A 21639-nucleotide genomic window follows, 5' to 3' on the forward strand; every position below is an offset into this window, starting at 1 on the left:
GGCAGATGATGCAGGATTTCTTGAGTCAGAATCAGAATCCACAAGGTCAATCTCAAGCTCGAGCTCGAGCTGTAAGACAAAGAAGGCCAGTAGTGTACCCGTAGAAAAGGTTGTATAGTGTTTACTCCACGAAGCCTCTTGTACATACTTGTTAGACTTTCGAACTTAGGATGACCAAGATAGCTTTAGATATTTTTTTTTTGAATTTCACCTTTCATTCAAGAGTGTGCACTTGTTGGGATTCGGAAATTTTTTTGGGCTTGTATTTAATAATATACTGAGAGCAAATAGCTTGCTAAATCACGAACTTAAAATAAAGGAGTTACCCAGGGTAAGTTTGATGTAAGAATGGAGGAATATATAGAGATAATAATAGTACTTAGCGACTTAGTACTAAAACCTTAGGTTCAGTCTTGCAAGAGATCCCCACTCGCTTATTAGTATTTACGAGAAAGGTATCATGCAATATATATTAGCTCTTTTTAATTCTTATCTAATATAGAAGAAAGAGGTTTCTAGAAAGAGTTCTCGGGGCTAGATGCTATATTATTTGTTCTCTAGCAATTATACGAATGCGGAGTAAGATAAGTTTGCGGGAATTTTAGTTTAAATAAAAGTTCTTTAAGCTATAATTGGCTTAATATAATAATATAATAGGAGGAAATCTATTATACAGACTAGAATTTTGTGACTTAGATGTTACATATTATTTACTTGACAATTGGAGACTTTTTGCCTCGATACGCATAGTTAATAGCCCTATCAATGTCGTGTGACTCTTTAATAACATGTTACTGTGCTTGACCCTAGTGAAAGAGCGTTGAGAGAACCATGAATCACATTGCTCATAACCCTTCCTTGCTGGTCTCTCGTGCTGGAAGGGGAGACACGGTGCATTATATACCATACGGGCCATATCAAAGCCACCAAAGTCCAGATGAAGGGCGTATTAGATGCTTTGCAGATCTTCAGAGATAAAAGTGTATTAGCATAGAAGTACCCTGAATTCATTATTTATAATCTTATATTCTATTGATATTAAACAGTATGCTTTTGATAGTGAGGCTGCAGTTAAGGCTACAGTTGAGGCTGAACTGCGAGTCGGAACAGCATCCAACATCGAGAGAACGCCAATGGCGACCTGGCTTGCTTGAATAAATCCCGCTATCATTTCTTCGTCTATCACCTGCATCGTTACGAACGCTTCTTCCTTGCATTCGTTCCAAAGTATCGCACCAAACTCATCTCTTTGAATCTCATCTCTTTGAATCAATTGCCTGAAAACCCCCAATTTGATCGAGTATACTTCAATCTTGTACTCATTAACGATAAGAAGCACAGTGCATTGCCCCTCCTCAGCCTCATCAAGATGAATCAGTTTCATTGATAATCAAGGCTGCAGCTGGGCGAAGCTGTCGTGCATCAAATTTCCTTCAATCAAGCCTTGTAAATTTCTGCATGTGTGAGACAAGAGAAAGATGTGTCACCAGAAGGATTCTGCAACCAGCACTGGGCTTGAATTGTATTTGCTTCATTGGGTTTCTTCTTATCGGGTGAAGCATGCACCTGAAGAAAGTGTGAGACAAGAGAAAAAGGTGTCACCAGAAGGATTATGTGGCCCACACCGGGCTTGAAATATATTTTGTTTTATGGGGGTGTACAGGATATTAATCGGTGGGCCGTGGGGGCAGTGTTTCCCTGGTGCCAATCAAATTTTTAGTGCATTCGGACTTGAGACAGATTGAAGTGGCTACAGCACAACTAAAGCAGCGCTGGGAAGCAGCGGGCCGAGCTGTGGAAGCCGCGACTTTATTCCTGTGTAATATTTGGCGAGGCAGACTTTGGAACACCTTTTGGAAGGGGATTGCGATGCAGGACGGGGCCCGGACGGTGATCTCTGAGCGCAGTTGGTCCGTCGCAATTGGAAAGTTTGTCTTATTGGTATTCTCTTGCCAAGTTCAAAGTTCTAAGAAGTCTAAGAATTTTGTTGAGAGCAAGTTTTTGTTGGGTTTTGGACTGAAAAATATGAATAGTTGCAAGTGGCTTGGACTGATAGAAGCTGCCTCCGCACGCATCTCCGGAAAATCTCAGTGCCCGAGGCAGAACATTCCTACTCATACTGACCAGGTTGGGTTTTCATCCTTCCATCCGCAGTCGTATCTGCAGAACCACTTCTTGGAATAGTGCCTGGCTTCATCCTCTGCAATTTGGGGTGGTTAATTCAGCTTCCTGAAATAGGATCCGCAGGTGCATAAAGCTATAGCAGCAACTCTCTCGAATATACATCTGGAATCTTGAGCCCCAATCAATCCCAGATATTATTACTTTGGGAGGGTGACGATACGTCGAGAGGGAAGGTCAGGAAGCACTCCTCTCTGGCCTGCAGAGGAGGCGAAAGGGTTCTCAAGGTTCAAGAAACTAATCAAAAAACCCCATTTCAGCCACGATTATGGCTTCTCAAAATCAACGTTTCAGGGCGTCAGCCATTGCGGATATAACCACCCTAACGAAAAGGCTCTGGAGATATAATGCTAGACTGCCGCCGATCTCTTTCTCGAATTTTTTTCTCTATCTCCTTTCGTTTTGTTTGTCACAGGCTTTACTAACATACAGGTTCAAAGCTCTCTAGAACTTCAGGGTAGCTAATAGCAAATACGACTGCAAGGCTTGGTAGGTATAGCCTTGCCCCATATATCGTGATTGCCTCACGTTGAGACTTCAGAGATGTTTTGAGTTTATTGTATGCTAACAGATAATTCTAGACTTACAATATGTTCATCTCTAAACTGGTCATTGCGGCTATCTTCTTCGTTGCCGTCCATGGGATGGCCAATTTTACGAACAGTCAGTTTAACACTATCGAAGTTGGCAAAAGCTTCCACATCACAGTCAGTCGATCTCTATAACTCCCCTCTCGATCTTTCGCCCGGTTATGCTGCACTTCTGTTCAATTTGGAATATGAGGTTTTTCGTATGGCGAAAGAATAGACTGCAATCCATCGGAGCTTTCTCTGACACGTGCGCATTTAGTGGACTGGTAACAAGAACGACGTGAGTCTGGAACTCGTGCATGGGCCCCGATATAATTTAATCCCGGTGGAGGTAATCGCTAGTGAGTTTACACTTCCTATGTAAGGATTTATGTACTGACAAAGATACTCAGAGGACATAAAAGGTAACTCGTTTGACTGGACCCCAAACGAAAACGTACCTGTGGATCAAAATTCCCTCAAGATTACCGACCTCGACGACCAAGTACCCAACTGGAGTCTTCTATTTAGCATCAAAGGTGCCAACGCCTCATGGGTCTCATCTGACGACCCTCTCCTCAATGGATCTGAGAACCCCGGTACCAACCCCGGAGACACTTCATCCCCGGGCTCAGGCGGACTTCCAACCGCCGTTAAAGTGGCCCTCGCAGTCGTCATACCAGTTATAGTCTTTGTGGTTGGCACATGTATTGGGCTCTTGTTGCGAAACAGGAGGGACAAAGCCCGCAGGGGGGATCATTCTCCCCGTACAATGTCAACAGACACCACCCCAACACGGTACAAATCCAAGTATCAGAACTACTCAACCCCAATACGACAGGAACTACACTCCCACTCTGCTACAGTAGTCACTCCCATCAAGAAGCTCTTGTTCCGTACACAAGAAGTCAACCCAACGCTAAATCAAGCATCACCTACATGGAGCGAAGACGCTGTCACTCCTCCAAACAACCAACCCACAGCTTCTCCATCCGGTGGAGAAGACGGACTAAACGCCTCGGGTGAAAGAAGACATATCTCAAATTACAACCGTCCGCGGAACGATCCCGAGTCACCAACTCCCACACGGCGAGTCGTTTCGGCTCCCGTCCGAGAGCAAGACGTCGGGGTCGCTCGCCAATCACCTCCACCGTATCCCGATCAACACTTGGAACTTTCAGCTGGAACACTGGGTCAATCTCGCGCCGAACTAGAGCAACCACAACCACCTCACGGACTCCCGCAAAACCAAAGAAATGTCTCCTCTCCTCTGCCAACATCCAGCAGTTCCTCCAGACAGGTCGAGAGGAACGACCGCGATCCCTTTGCCAGAGTCGGCTTCGGCAACTCAGATGATCCAGGTGAGATTGTGGCCCACATGGCTGCGGGGCGGCAGGAAGCGGAGCGCATGAAGGAGTTGCAGCAATTGGAGAGCGAGAGGGAGGATATTGAGAGGCGTATTGGGGAGGCTAGACAGAAGCGGGGTTGAGATGCTTGCGCTAAGTTGAAGAGGTGAGGTGTTTTTGTGTGAGTGTGTTGAGGAGTCTAGGAGCTTATATTTGTTTATCTTGTCTTTATCGGTTATTGGAGATGAAATTATGCGGCGTATAGAGGAGTTATTTTGTCAATCTTATGAAGTTTATTTCTATATTCTTAGTTAATTCCCTTATTGATATGGCGCAAATATAATCCGTTGCAACTTACAGAACAGCATCTCAAGCTGGTGACAGTCTGACAGAGCACTTGTAGCGGTAAAAATAGGAAATCCAAGGGTGCCGACCTTTTTTGGTCGCAGCCTTGCTTGGCTGCGAGAAACCACACCAGTAGCCTTGAAAATTATTGTTAGTAAGGAGACGCCACAATTAAGGGACACGAAATCCATTCTCTATTATACCCAGCTTGCAAAGAATTTAATTTTTATCCCTGCTTCGCCCGCCTTCGTACCTTGAGGATTATAGGAGATATTTTTACTCGTTACAGTGCGGCCCAATACCTTGGGCTTTTACAGTGTCCGTGTCGAGTCAGGGTGACACATTTTGAGCCCGCCTTCCTTCTCCCAGCCTTGCGAGTAAACCCCTCCAATATGCTTTGTCGTAATGCCTACCAACGTCCTATACAAACCGTCACAGTTTCATAGCCGACCAAGTGCACATGATTAGTTGACATATACCACTATGTAACAAGTTGCAAGCATGCAAACAGCAGGGATAGCTTCTACGGTCCAGTGTGAGAAGAATTAGTCTAGAATATTCATGAACAGCTTAAATAGAATCCAAGTAGTGAGATTAGGTAATTAAATAAAATAGGCTATAATTATATTCATGAATACTCTGGAATACTCAGCACGTGATTAAAATAAGTCTTTTCATAAGATATGTTAAACTTAACTAAGAGAGCAGGACGGATTGTGGACTGTTGTGGAATTTAATGATGCTGGATCAGAGGACGGTGAATGTTAAACCTAATTTAGAAGATGCGCAGCATAGGAAGGAAGAGTTTGAGAAGATATTCTGGGGGTTGCAAGGAGCTTTGCGATAATGGGAAATTGGGGGAAGAAGGTTGGGAGTGTGGTGTGAGAGTGGGAATGAACGAGAAGAATTGCGAAGGGAAGACCATTTTATTTTATTTTGTACTGTACCCTTGCCCTCATTACGCAGTTTCCAGTTATTTTCTGTAGTTCTTGTATGCAAACCCCTGCCTCGCGCCTTGAACCCTTGGCCGTTTATCCCGTGTGTTTACTTGCAAGTAGTGACCTTATAATTAACGGTATCGTTACCAGTTTTCCAGACCTTCGGCTTGAAATCCATGTAAACCAACTATCAGTCAACTCATTAACTCAATCCCCTCACTCTTCGCCCTCCCCTCCAAATGAAACTCACCTCGCTCTTATCCGGAGTCCACTCCCCATTCGTATCCCGATAAAACACCATCTCGCCACTCCCCGCATCTTTAACCTCCACCGTCGTATGGCTCAGAGTACCCTCCGTGCTCCACTCAATATTATAGCAGGTGGCTTTCTCGACCAGGAAGGGCTTGCTGCACCGCTGGTTGCCGTCCGCGTCAACGCACTTCTCGACTGCGAAGTCCATAATGGAGCCGGAGGCGACTTCGGATGCTACATTATCCGGCCGTTTAGCAAGAATAGATGGGGGGAGGGGAAGTGGGATGGGAGGGAGAATCAGACATACGTTTCATCGAGGTCTTGGGGCTCATGCAGCCAGTGGCGACGAGGCCGGCTGTAAGGATTGCTTGTGGGGATGGGATGTACATTTTGGCTCTTGTTGACAGACGAGGAACTGGACGTTTGATTTGATATGTTTGAGGTTGATCAGGTACAATGTTTGAATACCAAGTACGAGGAAATGCGGGGAATTATAAACAGATGAAACGAATGAGATGACGCTGTGGCAGAACTTTAATCCGAGCCTGCGATGACGATGGCGACGTCACAGGGATTTGAATTTTCGCTTGAGAGGCCATACCATAAGGCTCCTTGGCAACAAATGGAAAATATCACCAATACGCGTCGCTGTTGCCTGAAAGCTGCGAGCACTTGCTCGTTTCATTGACACATCGATGCGAGCGTGAGTCTTCTGGAGGAGCTCAAGTCCTTCGCGCCTGCAAGCAGTCCTTCGATGTTGGACACACGCGTCGAGAATTCCACGGGATTGTCGGACGACTCGAACGCCGCATGTAGAGTTGAGAAAACGACAGCCGCTACTTGTGCGATGAAGGACTGGGAGATGTGCGTGCTCATTGTGCCTGCGAATTGAGAATGGAGGAAGAAGGGCCGAGAGCAAGTCTGATCATTGCCTTCGACCCCGGCTCTCAGTTGAACTTGGGATCGGATTTCGCCCTGCCAATGAAGATATTGGACGACACTCAACTTCCTTCCTCTCTTCAGAACCTCAAAGCCTCGAAGCGTCTCGACCGGTGCAGCTGGCTCGGATTGCGCGCAATTTTAAGCTAGGGCTCAAATAGGAACGCGTGAAGAGATTGCAGAAGGCCAAGGGTTTAATGCGCAGTGCGCTCCTCAAAGAGGAAAGGAGTGGGTCACGTGCTAGAACCCCGTCTTATGCTTTCTTGAGTCTTCCATAGAACATCTTATTCGGGGCTGAGAGAGGCATTGGAAGTACAGCCTCAGATTGAGCATATACCTTACACTCCAAGACCTGTCTTTCCTATTTTCACTTGAGTGGCACGTGAGCAGAACTCGAACAAAGAAGGAAGGAGCAGTGCACGACAGCTTTTGTTTCCCTTCGTCTTCCACACAAACAGAATACTCCACCGAACCAACCACATACTCGATTCTTGAAACTCGGATCAACTGGTAATGTCATTCCTCGGCGATTCCGTGATTCACAAACTGATTTAGGACCCAGGTAGTTTCCAAATATCCCACTGTGGAATTATATAGGAGACCCTTTTTCTCTCTCCGTTCGTCTTTCACCAACAGAACACGGCATTACCCACACTTCACTTTCAAACATTACAACATGACATCCACGATACCCACGAAATTCCTGATCCTCTCGGATACCCACAATTTCGCCTTTGGCGATACGGAGAAAGTCAATGAACCCCTTCGACACCCACTTCCAAAAGCAGATGTCCTCCTCCATTGCGGCGACTTAACCTCGGTCGGAGGAGTCCCTGCATACAAGAGTCTCCTCAGAGTGCTGGGCAACATCGATGCTGAACTGAAGCTCGTCATCGCCGGGAACCGCGACCTCGACCTCGACAAACGATATTTCGGCGCTCACCTTGACGAAGAGCACGAAGATCCAGACGGACACAAGAAGGCGATTGAGGTCATGAAAGGTCCATTGGCGAAGGCAGCCGGTGTCATCTACCTGGAGGAGGGCCTCAACACTTTCACGCTCAAGAACGGCGCCAAGTTCACGATCTACACGTCTCCATATACGCCTGAGTTCTGTGATTGGGGCTTCCCTTACGAGCGCAATGAAGATCGATTTAATCCGGCCCAGCACGTTGCATCGGATGTCAAATGCATTGCGAAGAATCCCGTCCCCGATTTCCCCGGGATCGACATTATGATGACACATGGGCCGCCCGAAGATATCCTCGACTGGACTTACAACGGTACGAGCGTTGGATGCAGAGCGTTGATGCGCGCGGTCAGCCGTGCACGGCCTCTGCTCCATTGCTTTGGGCTCATTCATGAGGCTTGTGGAGCTAAAATGGTCACCTGGAAAGATGACAAGACGAAGATAGGAGCGGATGCGATTGAAAATCAGACTTCAATGCCAAATGCTTATCCAGGACCCAGCAAATTGCCGGTGAAATTTGGTAAGGAGACGTTGATGGTCAACGCGTCAATTGTGAATCTGAAGTACAAGCCCACGAATGCACCGTGGTTGGTCGAGTTGGATTTGCGTCGTGGGACGCGAGGGTCACTGGGGGGAGAAGAGAGTGTCAGTGGGTCAATTGCGTTTCATCACAGTTCTGGGGGAGTAGAGGACAACTTAAAGGAATGAGAGAGGGTACTTCGTACGGAGATTCTGGTCAAAAGCTTGCGACTGCGAGCAAGGCACGGTCCCCTGTGAAGTATTGCTAAGGCTCAGCATTCTACATTTCCTACTCCCCCGATCGCAGTCAAGAGTTTGGGTAAGATTCCTGTAGTCAGATTTCAAACATCTTCGAGTTTCTTACCGGTTGGCCAATTATATTGTTTATTGCGCATGTTCCTATCTTACTCGGACTTTTGACCGTGGCCTTTGCAATAAATATAAGCTTCGATGTCGACACGCCATCAATGTCAGTTCGGTAGCGAAAAGCATTTCTCAACCTTCGGCATAGGAGAGAAGTCACGCAAGCCGGAATGTCCCTCCTTCCAAAAGGAGTTGCGTAGTTTTTCCTTCCAATCTTCCCTCCAGCCGAAGAATATACATAAGGACCACCATCCGCTATTCTCATAGGCCCAGAAAGTAACCTCACTCACTTTAATAACCCCGTTCCGCCAAGCATCTCCCAACTTGTTGTGTCGCACGTGACTTAGCTTAGCGCGACACCCTGTATCTTAGATCTCGAGCTCCCCGCTCCTTCTTCCTTCTTTAGACGTACATTACACACCCAATACAGCTGATTCTGCATCCAGAACACCAGCCACGGGTCGTGATACAACTCGCTGCTTCTCTTACTCATAGCAATTCACCCTCGTGTCCATTTCCACCATGGACTCACTGCCCTCTTCCCCTTCATTTCTATCGCCCCGGCCCTCTGCTGCCTCCAAAACTTTCGCGTCATCGAGAGCAGCAACCAGGTCCAATTTTCCATCGCCATCGATAACGGCGCCGTAACCTTCAACAGCAACTGTACCACTTTCCTCCTCTTATGTTCCACTCTACAGTATCTTAGACCTTTTTCTCTTAACCCAAACCCCCACCTCCCTACCTCTTTCCGTACAGTACATTGCTTAATCCAGCAATTGCTATGATAGTCCAATAACACACTGATACCCAAGGAGCATGTTCGCCGACAACGACGGCAACGCCACCATCGACTGCCTGCAGCGATACATCTATGCCCTCAACACCAAGTTCACTAGAGACACGGCTCCACGGCCTGGTATCGCAACCCTGCCACTGCGTTCCAGATAACGCGGGATGTGCTAGGACCAGGTCAAAATTCATGTTGGAATGATGAGTATTTTGGGTGCTAGATTAGACATGGTGGGTGCTGAATTTGCCTTGATTTTGATCGAAAGGCAAGAGATAGGGTGCGGTGTTTGTTGAGCTTTGTGCCAAGCGAGTTGAGATGAGGAATGACAAGTATTTTAGAGTGCAGGAAGGAGGAAGTCAAATGACACCTATGCGGGTTTTCAACAAACTTTTAAGTAGTGAAGTCCTATATGAAAAACTATTGCAAAGAGCAGAGAACAGTGATTTGCATAAATGGTTGTCTGATTAAAAGAAGCTCTGAGGGAGCCTCTGGATCTAGGTAAATAAAGGGGCTGCTGAGTAAGCTAAGCTCCCTAGTACCCGCACCCGTATCCGTACGACAAAAACTATTTCACAGGTTTCCCGATGCGGATGCGCAAAGAGGGGGTGGGTCTCGGTCACGTGCTGACGATCGACTCCCGGGATCTGACAACATCGAGTCAACCCTCCTCGTAGAACTCTCTTCCACGTCTGCAAGCTCAAAAATACTCTAATGCAGCACGAACTTCTTCCGGCAGAAATAATTTCATGTTCTTGTGATCGGAATTAGGTTTCCAAAGTCCGATGCGATTTTAGCTAATCGAGGGAATAGCTCGGATCGCTCGGATGACGTAGAGTACAACTAGTGTTTCGATGATGTCTGGGTCGACTTTATTTTTTCTTCACTTTTCTTTCTTTCCTTCCCTTATTCTTTTCCTAGTTCTCAATAATTCTAATCCCTCTTGCGTTCTCCGCTGCTCGTGGGTTGGCCAACCCATTCTTTTCCTGACCCCGGTTTGCCCCCTGACTTCTTTTTCCTCGACATCCGAGTCCAGCCAATATGCCCGCCCCTCATGCCCATTCTTGGGGGTCCTTGATCTATGTTATCATTCCCTTATTTTCTGGCTGCGTATGGCTGGCTATGCTTCTGGGAATGCTTTTATGGTGGACGGTCGAAGAAGGGTCCCCATACCTTGCGCCAATGAGACGAAATCAAACCATTGCGTAGGTATTCATTCCCCTTCTTGATCCCAAGTTGCTCATAAACCATGTAGATACATCTCAGACGTCGGCGCCCATAGCCTTCAACCTCTATTCATAGCTATGGGCACAGTGTCAGTTGTATCCTTCGATATCGTCTTCATCGCCGAACGCTGGCTTCGACACCGCGGCAAGCTTGCACCAAACACCTCCTCGCTTCAAAAAGGACTCTCGATTTGCGCCATAATCGCTGCAATGGTCGGAGCCATCGGCCTCATCCTCCTAACCTGTCTCAATGATCTCCACCACAACAAAGCCCACGACGCCTGCCTAGTAATCTTCATGTATGCTTCTCCCCTTCTCCCCTCCTTACCCTTCTCTTCCCTCTCCTTCCCCTTCACTTCACTTCACTTCACTTCACTTCACTTCACTTCACTTCACTTCACTAACCAACCTCCCAAAGTGCCGGCTACATCATCTCCGCAATCTTCATCTGCTGGGAGTACCAGCGTCTCGGCATCCACCACCGCCAGCACCGCATCCTGCGCATCTCCTTCTGGATCAAACTCACCTTCATCTTCATCGAGCTCGGCCTCGCGATCGCGTTCGGCGTCCTCGGCGATAAGGACCACTATAATGCGGCTGCGGTGTGTGAGTGGGTTATTGCGCTCATATATGCGTTTTACGTGTGGAGTTTTGCGATTGATTTTATTCCTGCTGTGAGGACGAGGCATTATGCGAGTAAGGAGACGGAGTTGGAGATGGCGACTGCGATGGAGCAGGACAGTAGGCAGAGAGGCTGGAATGGGAGTGCGATGGAGCAGGGTGCTTATAATGGGCGAGTTGGGCAGGGCGCGCCTGAGCCAGCCAGGAATTTTTAGGTGGGAGGAAGTGTGCTAGGAATTAATGCTGTTGGAACAAAACAATGAGTGCACATTCGTGGATGTGAAGCCAACGCTGGGGGTTGGACAGGGCTTCAGTTGAGTGGTCGCGAGTAAAGTTAGGAGTCTACATTTGTGGAAGTGGTCAGATTGATCCCCGAAGAGTGCACATGCAGTTCAGGAGATGAGAGCAAACGCAGTGAGTGTTCGCATGACCAAGACAGAGAGGTGTCCAGGGATGCCGAAGGAGATCCCCATCTCTGCATCTGCTTCCAAGCTGAGCTTTTCTTGTCGTATTCGGGGATACTGAAAACCCGAACGTGCGTGGACGCTAAACAGGTACCCGTCTCCTAGTCTGGCCAGTGCTGCGTGAAAGAAATTCGAAGGCTCGCTGTGTTCCAGTAGAGAAGGTTGGCGAGGTTTAGTGCAGCCTCCCCGTATACTTTGCACGGCTGAGTTCTTTCGAGTGTGCAATAGATCGTCAACTTAATGAGTCCAACACCGTTAGATTACCGTACATAAGATCGTCATGCAAGAGTCACAGACTAGGGTACACAGCTTCACAAGGCAGGAGAGAGTTATGATGCGGAGGTGTCTCCTTAGTTTCTCTGGTATTCCGCACTGTTCCATTTTCCCCTTCCCGTCATTATATCTTTTCTCACTTCTTTGACATTGGTCGCTGCCTCTCCGGTCCAGCAAGATAAGAGACAGCTTGATGGCTTCCTCGCAAGCCTCACAGGTACACTCGGTGTCCAGCAGTCCTTCGACTACATTGCTCCCGGAGACGGTACTGCAGGCCTCGCCCTGCCAACGGCTTACTGAAAATAAAGCTGTTATGGATGTTGTGATCGAAGCGCGGAGTTTGTATCAGGTTGCTGCTCCCGTGCTTTCCACAACGGCAGCTGGGGATGTCACATTCGTTGGTATGCCCAGTGGGTCCCGCCCACGGTATTCATGGGGAGAGTCTAATCTGTGTGAAGGGACGAAGGGGCGTCTAGCGACGGTTTGTTGAGGATTCTACACTGCTACTGATCCGGCGTCGAATTCTATTGCGAGAGCTTACACGAGAGTAAAATGTCTTGGTGGAAGGTAAGCATGGGCAAGTCAACCCCAAGGACTTCACTCACTGAATAGTTCGGCACGGAACTTCATGGTTTAGCAGAGACCAAGCGTCGGCTCGCTCCAGAATGTGAGTCTTATGATCCTAGTGGTTATAATTGTTGGCGGAGGTGGTAATGGGCAGATGCTGTCGGTACACTTTCGACAACGTCTTACCGTATTCAAACAGAGCATACAGTTCACTACCCCCAAATCAACCCGTGATGAGCTGCGAAGGCGAGTGCAGAATAAAATGCTGGCGCTTCCAGTGCTTCCGGAGGCCCTATTCAGGTATCATATGCAAATAAACACAGGGCAATCCTTCAGCAGCTACATGGAAGGCGGTTTGAACGAGATCGGCGTTCCCACCGTCCCAGATTCCAACTGCGGGTCCCTCCTCGGAGCTCAATACTGTTCCTCCACAATCCGGCGAAGCGGCGAGTCAAGAGATACTTTCCAAACATCCTTCCTCCGCGAAGCCGTTAGACAGAAATTAACAAACCTCAAAGTCTTCTCCCATACCATGGCAAAGAAGATTCTCGTCGCCTCGAACAAGAAAGGCACAGGTGTTGTCGTAGAGTCAGACGCCATTTCCTACACCTTGACAGCAAACAAAGAAACCACAGTCTGGGCAGGAACCTTCCAATCACTTCAACTCCTCATGGTGTCTGGAATTGCACCCTCGGAGCAATTGGCGAAGTACACCATCGCAGTGGTAGTAGACCTCATAGGCGTAGGGCAGGGACGTAAGACCATATCTTCTTCGGGCCCTCGTACCGCATCGACGTAACGACATTCACGCGTCTCGCAAGCAATCTTCTGTACCTCGCTGCACAGCTAATCCTTTACACAACCACGAAACCGGATCCTCAGCAACCACTGCGCTGAGTTTCTCGGCTGGGAGAAGGAGATTGGCTGTTGGTTGTGGAAGAACCGGCAGATTAATGATCACCTGGAGTTGAAGCAGTTGTTTGAAGGGAGTCTGGAGGCACGTCATGTGTTGCGTGCTTGATGATGATGATCTGATGGGTTGATTTTGCTCCGCGAGTTTCGTTGGAGTTTCGTGGGGAATTGTGTGGTGGGAGCCGTCCTGCTTTATGATGGTTGGAAAAATCGATGGCTACAATCTTATCGTAAGCAGATTTTGCTACCGTGGGCGATCGCAATGGCTGTCGAAAGTGGTCGCATTTTTAGATGGCTGGTGGGGGGTGGGGGCGGGGTAAATATTTACTCCCTAAGCGAGATAGGGGGTCAAAATTTAAGCGAGTCTGGCGAGTGAACTTGACCAAACACAAAATTTCTCCAACAGCTGAATTGCGGATACCTAGCAAATGGTGCAAGTTCAAGAAGTTATAGGCGGAAGACTTTATTATATAAGATGCACTTTGTTTGGTAACATTTCTAAAAGATTTCGTGAGGATATTATGAACTTTTTAAGCAAAGTCGGGCACAGACACCCGACAATATTAGGCTGGAACTGTCATCTGCTCTTTAGATCAGTCCATAAGTAGAGGTACGAGAAGATCTGTTTGCTAATTCTTTGGTGTGACTACGTCACGATATCTCTAAAGCGATAAATTATTGAAGTTATTGCAAACAATATTCACGACGTTCTGAGTTTGATTACTATACGGTCCAAGCAGAATGGAGGCACGGGCTCATCCAGTTGGTTTGCGAAGTATCTCTCAGCGCCTGAAGAGTTCAGATTCCAGCAAAAAACGGGCACAGTCGAGAGGCCCCACCTTCTCCCTTTTCCTGACCGAGGATAACTTGACACCTCTTTGGCGTGCACATTCCTCCGTGGCTGCATTTCCGGTGGTCCTTCACCCCTTTGGAAATCTGCGTCATAATGTCATCTGGATCTGGCGGCATGAAAGGGATAATCAGCTCAACCGCAGCAGTAGCCGACTTCTGCATGATTTCATGCAGAAAGCAGGAGGAGATCCTCAGTTTTAATGCTTCTTACGTCCTTTTCTCTAGGACCTATGTCCGAGCCGCCAACTGCAACCAAATTCTTGCCTTCAGTAAATTCCGTCGCTGACATCATTGCTATGACTTTGCTTCAGACATGACCACCATCCGTAGCTAGTGGAATCCTTGAATTTCAACGTTTAGGCAAGATGCCGCGTATCACAAGTTCTCGTTATTAAAGTGTTGAAAGTTTTTGGGGGGGGGGAGGGGGGTATTGCCAGACTTTGAAGCCACCATTCCCCACGATCCAGTGAGACTTCAGCCACAGAGACCCTCCTTGCATATTCTGCAGCTAGTAAATGAACCACTCATGGCAGCCCTCTCTACAAGCCAGTTTATGAGCTCTCGAATTTCTCTCTCAGATCCTGGAAAACTTTAGATCCGAGAATTTCTGCGTGCATGAATGGCACGACTTTCATCTGGACTTATGACCTTCGGCATCGCAATAAGGCCGGGAACTCTCCTGACGGGTCACCAACCCCACAGATCTCAACCTGACTCAGGATCTCCGCTACCTGAGTTATTTCCGGGCATGATATTGTTTGGCACTTGGCAGGAACTCAAGGTGGCGTGAATTATGGTCAGAGTGACTTAAAATCGAGAAATAAACAGGCTTTGACTTGGAGTTGCTGATGCCATTCTCGCATTATGCTTGTGAAGACACTGCATCATCAGCACACCGCAGTCGGCTTTCGGAAGTTAGCATTAAATTAATTTCCACATTCAGCAATCCTTGATCTTGCGCAAAATCGTGGGGAAACGCCCTGTGCTACTCCAGGTCTTCTGGGGTGTGAAATCTGACAGCCATGGTCTTGATTGAAAACGTGTGGAAAGTCCCTGCTTCTGCAAGGAAAGCCCGTCGAAGACAGAAAGATCTCGCGGAATGGCGTCTTTGGCAGGCATTACAGACTTAATGACAGTTGGCGCGATCGTGTGCATAGCCTAATTTATGCATGTGTGTTTTGTGGCGCCTGCGTTGTCTCTTCCGATGCGGTGACTTTGCCTTTTCCCCAGCCATATGTCTAGGAGGACACGATCCGCTAATTCAAAGATCGAGTTTTCCTTTTTATATCTCAAAACGTCTTTCCGCATGAGGGTCACATTTGAAATTGAAACCTCGCCAAGCAAACCCTCCAGTAATTCGGATGGAGCTCCGCACTAACGAGCGGTGTGGCTTTAGCTTCCGATACATGTCTCGGCAATTGAAAAAGCATCTTCAGCGGATGATCGAAACCAGGTTTTCAACGCGGGACCCCAGATCTAGATTCAGTTGCTCCCCCACTTCCGCCCTAGGACATCAAAGCGTGGGGTGCACTGCGTGTCTATAAGGTTCGATACAGCTTCCTTTCAGCACATAGACGGGGAGTGTCCTCATGGCGATGTAACGAGTCATCCTCTTCATGAATTCAGGGTCTTCGCTGATTGCCTATCCTGTTTGTTGGAATCTGCAGCCTTGTCGAGGGCGCACGCGGCTGAACATCTGCGATATTCTTTGCGAGCTTTCAGATATACAATGAAATGTGTCTTTCTGATACCTTTAGTGAGACGTTCTCCTTGCCTCCTTTCCGTGTATGAGTTGCTCCTCATTCGGCAAAGTCTGTGTACAATTGTCTTACCTCCCGTGTGGGAGTTCGGTAAAAGCGCTTGCTAGTTCCCGTGACAGCCGGCATGCTCTCTCTTCAGCAGTTCAGATGCAAGTGTCTTCAGGTGGCATGATAGACTCCAGTTTTATGGCACATCTGCGCAGGTTCGCCTGTAGTCGCGAAGTGTTTGGGATGGTGTTTTTCGCCTGCCCAGGGCGATTTCTGCGGCCAAACCAACCAACATGAAACTTTAGAAACTGACAGGTTAGTGTATTTTTAGCAACAGACTATGCTTTTGGCTCTTTAGAACCAACCTCCGTGAGGTGAGATCAACATCGTGCTACGCTACCTCGCCGTTGAATTAAAGAAGCAAGATAGGCGCCACTGCCACCTCGAAATCTTTTGATTCGTTTCAAGTTCTTAAATACCTTCGTTAAGCGCCGGGACCCCCAACGTAAGGCGAAGCTGCAGAAATCCAAGTCGTGCCGTGTCGCACACTTATTGGGCAAGACGGGAAAGCTAGGTTGTATTTCTCCCTGGTCATAACCTCCCCTTGAAACAATGGCTGTTTGTAAGGAAGCTGATTTGCTTGCAAATCAGCTGACCGAACTTTGACGTGGCATGGGTTCTCATCGTGCCGTTTTCTCCATCCCGAGTATTCGGTTGGGCCTATGGGATCCTTCCCTCGACCTAGTACCAACTTTCAAGGTTGTCAAGTGTTACATGAAGAAAGGATTGAGTGCACGGTGTGTGAACACAGCATGAGCACCCTCGACGACCCCGGAAAGCCTCGGTTTGGAAGCTGACGAACATGTGAAAAAGAGGGATTTAGGTGAAGGACTTCTGAATGACCTGCGAATGGCGTTTAGATTTATTTTCTAGGCGAGCCTATGAAGCCTTTTAATAACAATTGGGCCACGTATAGCTCGGTGACAATCTAGCTTTGGTGCGGGAGTTGCAGCTGAAACTTGTTGGGTCCGGAACCCCACTTCGAAATGGCCACATTTCCTTCAATGTTATTGGCTCAAGCCTGCCGCAAAAGGCATTGCCGGGCTCCCAATCACGTCCCATCCTCCCTCGGAAAGAAGCGAGCAGGCAATCCACTGATCCATGCCAAGCTGACCCTTTCTAGACAAAAGTGATATCGTAATGTTGAAGATCAATATGTAAACCAGAGCTCTGGAACGTTTGGTCGAATGAGACTCGAACGATATCCATCCTTTTTTATTCTGCCACACATCGGCCAGACCCCTGCGGCCGTGACCCCACTTCCCTCATTCCTGCACCTTGAAGAATTGCTTGCACAGGAGTTTTAATATTATGTTGGGGAAGCCGGCTGCAGTTGCTTGAGACTTCGGGGTTTGAATCCTGTTCCTTTGCTAAAGCCAACCGCCCTTTCTTCCCCACTACTTCAATACGACAACATCCGAAGACGAAAACCATCCCACACAACTTGACTGTCTCGTTACTCTTGCCTCAGCCTCCACCTACACTTTAGCCTCGTCAAATTTCCGTGAATTGCGAACACTTCTATCTTTTATGGGATCGATTTGACTTGATCAATCTACCCTCATGCTCATCCAAACACTTCAACCGCTCAGATCTCTTTCACGCGGCGACGAAGTGGACTCGCAAGACACTCAAAGCGATTCTACAATGAGCCTGAGTGCTATTCTCGATAGCCCGAGCCAAAGTTCTCTGTGTAAAAACAATCCGATGGACATCCGTGCTATGCTGAACCCCTCGGCGGGCGAGTCGGAAGTATCCTGTCACAAAATCGAGAAGCAGACCCGATCCGACCAATTTTCCATCGACTCTCCTCAAAGCGAAAGAGGAGTACAACAGTTCTATTTCCCATCCATGGAGTTGGAGCCAGCTGTGCCAGGCCATCATCAATTCCCACTTGCCTATCATCTGCGCGCTGGCAATCCGTCTCCTCCGCAGTCTCCCCAATCTGAGTGCTACCAACAACATGCCTTCACCCCTACATTATATCACGGCTACCCAACACCACCTCCGTCTAGTCCGCAACACCGTGGTCTCAATCAACCTGAACGCCGGAGCAACTATATGACTGGGCCACAAGGTCCCCACCACCTGAGCTGGGAACACGCTGGATCCCTCTCCCCAAGACAACGCTGTGATGAAGAACGAGCGCGAGATGCTTACTGGAACACTCCCGTTCATGTGCACAATATCCACATCTCCCACCCGTCCTCCTACCACTCCCACCAGAGTGTCACGACATCCTCTCGGCGAGCCAACAGCCGCGTCACTAAACCATCAAAGCGCAATCGCCCTGGGCCTCATTCGAACAAACCCTACACAGGTGAACAGGTCCACTGGATGCGATATCATCGCCAAGACTTGGGACTCTTCTGGCCTCAAGTACACGCTCTTTTCTACGAACAATTCCCGGGCGAGGTGCGCGAGAGCGTAGCGTGTATCACCAGTCGTTACTACCGAAGCAACCTCTTGCCCAAGCTTGGTGAGAACGGTGAGCCGATGTTGGATAGAAATGGCAAATTCGTGATGGAAGCTGCGAAGGTGCGGGAGAGGGCTACAGAGGAGGGAAAGCACAAGCCGTTTCTGTTTGTGGATGTGCATCCTGATTGGGCGCTGGTTTATGACTGGGTGACGGCAGATGATAAGAGGAAGGCGATGAGAGTTCTGCAAGAGCTTGATGGTAAACTTCAGCAGCGGAACGGGGACAAGTCTGAAAGTAAGTTTTCTCCGTTGACGATGTGCTGGGAGACTTTGCTGATATGTTGGTAGAATGGAAGAATTATCAGCGCGCTCTGAGGACGATCGATGGCCAGAGCCAGGAACTGGCCATGCGGCTTGCACAAGTCCAAGGAAGGGCCTCATTTATATCCTCAAAATTGTGATTTATGTTTGTTGGGGTGGGTTGTTTGATGGGTATAATTGATGCTGGCGGCGGTCGGTGGTTTGAGATTCATTGTGTTGAGATACCCATCTTGTCTTGTAAATGTCTGCAGCTATGCACTTTGGCGCTGGATTTTGGCTTTGGAGGCTGCACAAGGGGCTTTGAGATTGGGATTTTTTGTATGTTGGATTTGTACCAGAGAGTTTATTGGACGATAATGACATATCTTGAGTCTGCAATTCCTCGACCGACCGCAACAACCAGTCTGTAAATCTCATATAAACCTGGTGTAACAATATTTTGCTTCCATTTTGACAGATTATACCGTTTCCGGCCAAGAAATTGCAGCGGTGAAGATGCCAACACCCCGTTCGACTACTTTGTTCGAGTCGAGAGATTATGATGTCCTAAAGCCGATGAGGGACAAAATCAAACTCTTGGTGATCTGCTCCTCATCTCGCCAATCATGACAAACATGAGCTTTTGATATACTCATTTCCAGCACCATTTTGTCGAATAGTCTCTGTGGCGCGAGAAATAGCGACTCCCGCTGGCAATCGCCCAATTTACCCCTTATTTCGCATCGCTTCCCCGGTTTTCACCAACGCCAATCACAATTAATGAAAGCAGATCGAGTCTGACATATCTATTCTTTGAATTTTGCAAGCATATACCAACGGACAAAGTTCTTTTGCCAACAGACATGAACACACCTGCAATGGGTTTGAAGATTGCATTTCCTGACTGACCAACGACTACGCGGCCAAAGCAGTGGTAGGAACCATGAACGAACCTTATGAAACCAGAAAAGCGATTATGAAGCTTCATCTAATCCTCAATACCATATCAGTCAGCGGCAGGCTAGCCTGTTTCCCGCCAAGACTTGTGTCTTCGATGTTGGGATGCATGACTGCGGAAGTACAGATGGTGAAGCCCCGTTCCACTTTGGACTTGTTTCCCGCCAAGTTTCAAGATGAAATCAAACTCAAAAGGTAACTGATATCATTGGCTATCGGTCTCAAATACTCCCAGTGAGCTGTCCTCATCCGGGGTCCCAGGTACCACTGGCGTCAAGAACCCACTTTTAACCGTGCCATCCTATTAATAAATCAGCAACGGCATGAATATCCCGTGGCAGTGCCGCTGAAGGAAGGCTCGGTACCTCGGGGCCCAATTCTGTGCCGTGTTGGTGGTTGAAAAAAGGGCTGTCAACAGGAACCCTGGTCTATATTTAGGGGACGAAGATACTGATGATCTGAGCGTTCAGGAGCGAGATGACGACGCTTATGATGTGTTTGCCAAGGTGAAGCGTAATAATGCAAGTTACTATAGCTGTTAATGCTTTGTACTGTACCGTCTGAAACATCAAGCAACTGCTTTCTCTGTTCCGGAGAAGAGCTTCGTTATGCCGCCAACACCGCTCCTCGGCCGTTTCTCCTTCCCTACCCAAGCCAAAAAAAAACTTTTACGAAAACTGCACACGAGACAAGAGACACCTATCCCTTCCATCTGCCTCGCTCGCCTCGAAGGACCTCATAGCAAAATTGAGGCCGAATCCATCCACCTCAAATTCCCGACGCTCCACCTCCCATCTAGAAAGAAGTCCCCAAGTCATTCGTTCCATGCCTTTATTACCAAACCTACCACCCCCAAACCTAAACACCCAGCACTGGCCAAGAAACATCTCCTCTCCTCTGACCCCAATTCTTGTAAAACAACCCTCACCCCCCACAACCAACCCCTCTACTAAAATCAAATCCAAATTTCTACCAGCAACAACGCAATCTTGGAATCACTCTCCGACGTTTCGCGAAAGTCTCAACCTCCCCAAATGGCAAAGGCTCACAACATCCATTTAGTCTCCCGCCTCAACGTATTATGTTTTCGATGTTGATGAAGATCCCAGGCCACTGAGCCCAGTACCAACTACCGGTCTTCTACATCCCTACACTCATCAGCCACCTCCAAACAAACTTCGACGCCTCACTCTGCATCTCGAAGCAATTCGTCCGCCTCTCAAACTTCTCGCAACCCGTGTTGAAAGCTCTTGGAGATCAAGTCTACGGCATTCCTGGTTTTCAAGAGACCGTTCAGAGCACTTAAATCAGGGACTAGCAAGTCGAGCTGCACATTCAGCGCGCCGAGGATCGAAGAGTGAAGACGTTCTTCGCGTTGCAGCTCGATGACACACTGCTCGAGGTGCCGGAGGGCTCGGTATTCATCTTGAAACCGTCTCCGATCCACGATAAGTCTGTGCCACTCTCCTCGATTCGTCTCAGTGACGTAGTATCATGCGTTTCCAAAGATCGATTGTAGCGGGTGATCTGTTGTTGCAGACTTCGGGGTAGAGATGCATTCATCATTCGATCATAGATCTCTTCGCTAGCAAGCATCCTAACATATGACTTAGCGCTGACAAACAAGTCATGGTGGCTCTGCCGTGTCGCTTCTTCCACAAATCTTGCTTCCGATTCACAAAGTGTTCGTATCATCTCTAATGGAGCGGCATCTCGGAGTTCGGAACATCTAACTGTGTTTCCGTTGAGAAGAGCCAGGTGGGAAGGATGCTCAGACGGATGAGAGATTCCATGATGTCGAGTACTTTATGTCTCTAACTGGTTTTGCCGGCCACGCTTGACTCGGTGGCTTGGTGTCGAATCCTGTACGAGAATTTATATTAGTGGTCTACTTCTAAAGCGTTAGATACATGTCGCAATGCGAGTACTGGATGGGCCGTCGCCGTCTCACTGGGGAAGAAACGTCGACACCTGGCACCATCTCGGTCGCCCAAGTCACCCCCCGAAACCAGTTGCCCATTTCTTTTTTTCA

The 21639-nt window shown here is 48.1% G+C and overlaps 8 protein-coding genes across 8 annotated transcripts; 6 read left to right on the forward strand and 2 right to left on the reverse strand.

Moving 5' to 3' along the window:
- Nucleotides 1-2771: 2771 nt before the first annotated feature.
- K444DRAFT_666859 (uncharacterized protein) lies at nt 2772-4239 on the forward strand (the record flags this gene model as incomplete). Its single annotated transcript, XM_024887233.1, has 3 exons — nt 2772-2888; nt 3031-3112; nt 3164-4239. The coding sequence occupies 3 exons, from the start codon at nt 2772-2774 to the stop codon at nt 4237-4239; spliced, it is 1275 nt and encodes a 424-aa protein (XP_024731813.1).
- A 1259-nt stretch (nt 4240-5498) lies between these two features.
- Nucleotides 5499-6133, reverse strand: K444DRAFT_617358 (uncharacterized protein; the record flags this gene model as incomplete). The annotated part of the gene is made up of 2 exons (XM_024881108.1): nt 5939-6133; nt 5499-5865 (listed from the first exon to the last, which is right to left on the reverse strand). Coding segments are annotated over exons 1-2 (361 nt in total), but the record flags the coding sequence as incomplete, so codon positions are not given.
- A 1113-nt stretch (nt 6134-7246) lies between these two features.
- K444DRAFT_633804 (uncharacterized protein) lies at nt 7247-8248 on the forward strand (the record flags this gene model as incomplete). The annotated part of the gene is made up of 1 exon (XM_024883662.1): nt 7247-8248. The coding sequence occupies one exon, from the start codon at nt 7247-7249 to the stop codon at nt 8246-8248; it is 1002 nt and encodes a 333-aa protein (XP_024731815.1).
- Nucleotides 8249-8840: 592 nt separating this feature from the next.
- On the reverse strand, nt 8841-9650 carry K444DRAFT_617360 (uncharacterized protein). Its single transcript, XM_024881109.1, has one exon. It carries the CDS (start codon nt 9401-9403, stop codon nt 9161-9163), a length of 243 nt encoding a protein of 80 aa, XP_024731816.1. The 5' UTR covers nt 9404-9650; the 3' UTR covers nt 8841-9160.
- Nucleotides 9651-10250: 600 nt separating this feature from the next.
- Nucleotides 10251-11271, forward strand: K444DRAFT_537974 (uncharacterized protein; the record flags this gene model as incomplete). Its single annotated transcript, XM_024875509.1, has 3 exons — nt 10251-10414; nt 10465-10734; nt 10854-11271. 3 exons carry the CDS (start codon nt 10251-10253, stop codon nt 11269-11271), a joined length of 852 nt encoding a protein of 283 aa, XP_024731817.1.
- A 732-nt stretch (nt 11272-12003) lies between these two features.
- On the forward strand, nt 12004-12679 carry K444DRAFT_617362 (uncharacterized protein). Its single transcript, XM_024881110.1, has one exon. It carries the CDS (start codon nt 12107-12109, stop codon nt 12281-12283), a length of 177 nt encoding a protein of 58 aa, XP_024731818.1. The 5' UTR covers nt 12004-12106; the 3' UTR covers nt 12284-12679.
- Nucleotides 12370-13359, forward strand: K444DRAFT_93465 (GMC oxidoreductase). Its single transcript, XM_024888818.1, has one exon. It carries the CDS (start codon nt 12470-12472, stop codon nt 13157-13159), a length of 690 nt encoding a protein of 229 aa, XP_024731819.1. The 5' UTR covers nt 12370-12469; the 3' UTR covers nt 13160-13359.
- A 3743-nt stretch (nt 13360-17102) lies between these two features.
- K444DRAFT_666864 (uncharacterized protein) lies at nt 17103-19065 on the forward strand. The gene is made up of 2 exons (XM_024887234.1): nt 17103-18645; nt 18699-19065. Exons 1-2 carry the CDS (start codon nt 17496-17498, stop codon nt 18809-18811), a joined length of 1263 nt encoding a protein of 420 aa, XP_024731820.1. The 5' UTR covers nt 17103-17495; the 3' UTR covers nt 18812-19065.
- Nucleotides 19066-21639: the final 2574 nt, after the last annotated feature.

Source organism: Hyaloscypha bicolor (assembly GCF_002865645.1).
Source record: "Hyaloscypha bicolor E unplaced genomic scaffold K444scaffold_126, whole genome shotgun sequence".
In the NCBI taxonomy this organism is placed as follows: Eukaryota; Fungi; Ascomycota; class Leotiomycetes; order Helotiales; family Hyaloscyphaceae; genus Hyaloscypha; species Hyaloscypha bicolor.

Excerpts from the sequence above, each read along its gene's own strand:
- K444DRAFT_617360 (XM_024881109.1), bottom strand. The coding sequence starts at position 9,403 with ATGAATTTTGACCTGGTCCTAGCACATCCCGCGTTATCTGGAACGCAG.
- K444DRAFT_666864 (XM_024887234.1), top strand. The coding sequence starts at position 17,496 with ATGCTCATCCAAACACTTCAACCGCTCAGATCTCTTTCACGCGGCGAC. Across the intron at positions 18,646-18,698 it reads GAACGGGGACAAGTCTGAAA|AATGGAAGAATTATCAGCGC; the intron begins GTAAGTTTTCTC and ends ATATGTTGGTAG.
- K444DRAFT_93465 (XM_024888818.1), top strand. The coding sequence starts at position 12,470 with ATGATCCTAGTGGTTATAATTGTTGGCGGAGGTGGTAATGGGCAGATG.
- K444DRAFT_617362 (XM_024881110.1), top strand. The coding sequence starts at position 12,107 with ATGGATGTTGTGATCGAAGCGCGGAGTTTGTATCAGGTTGCTGCTCCC.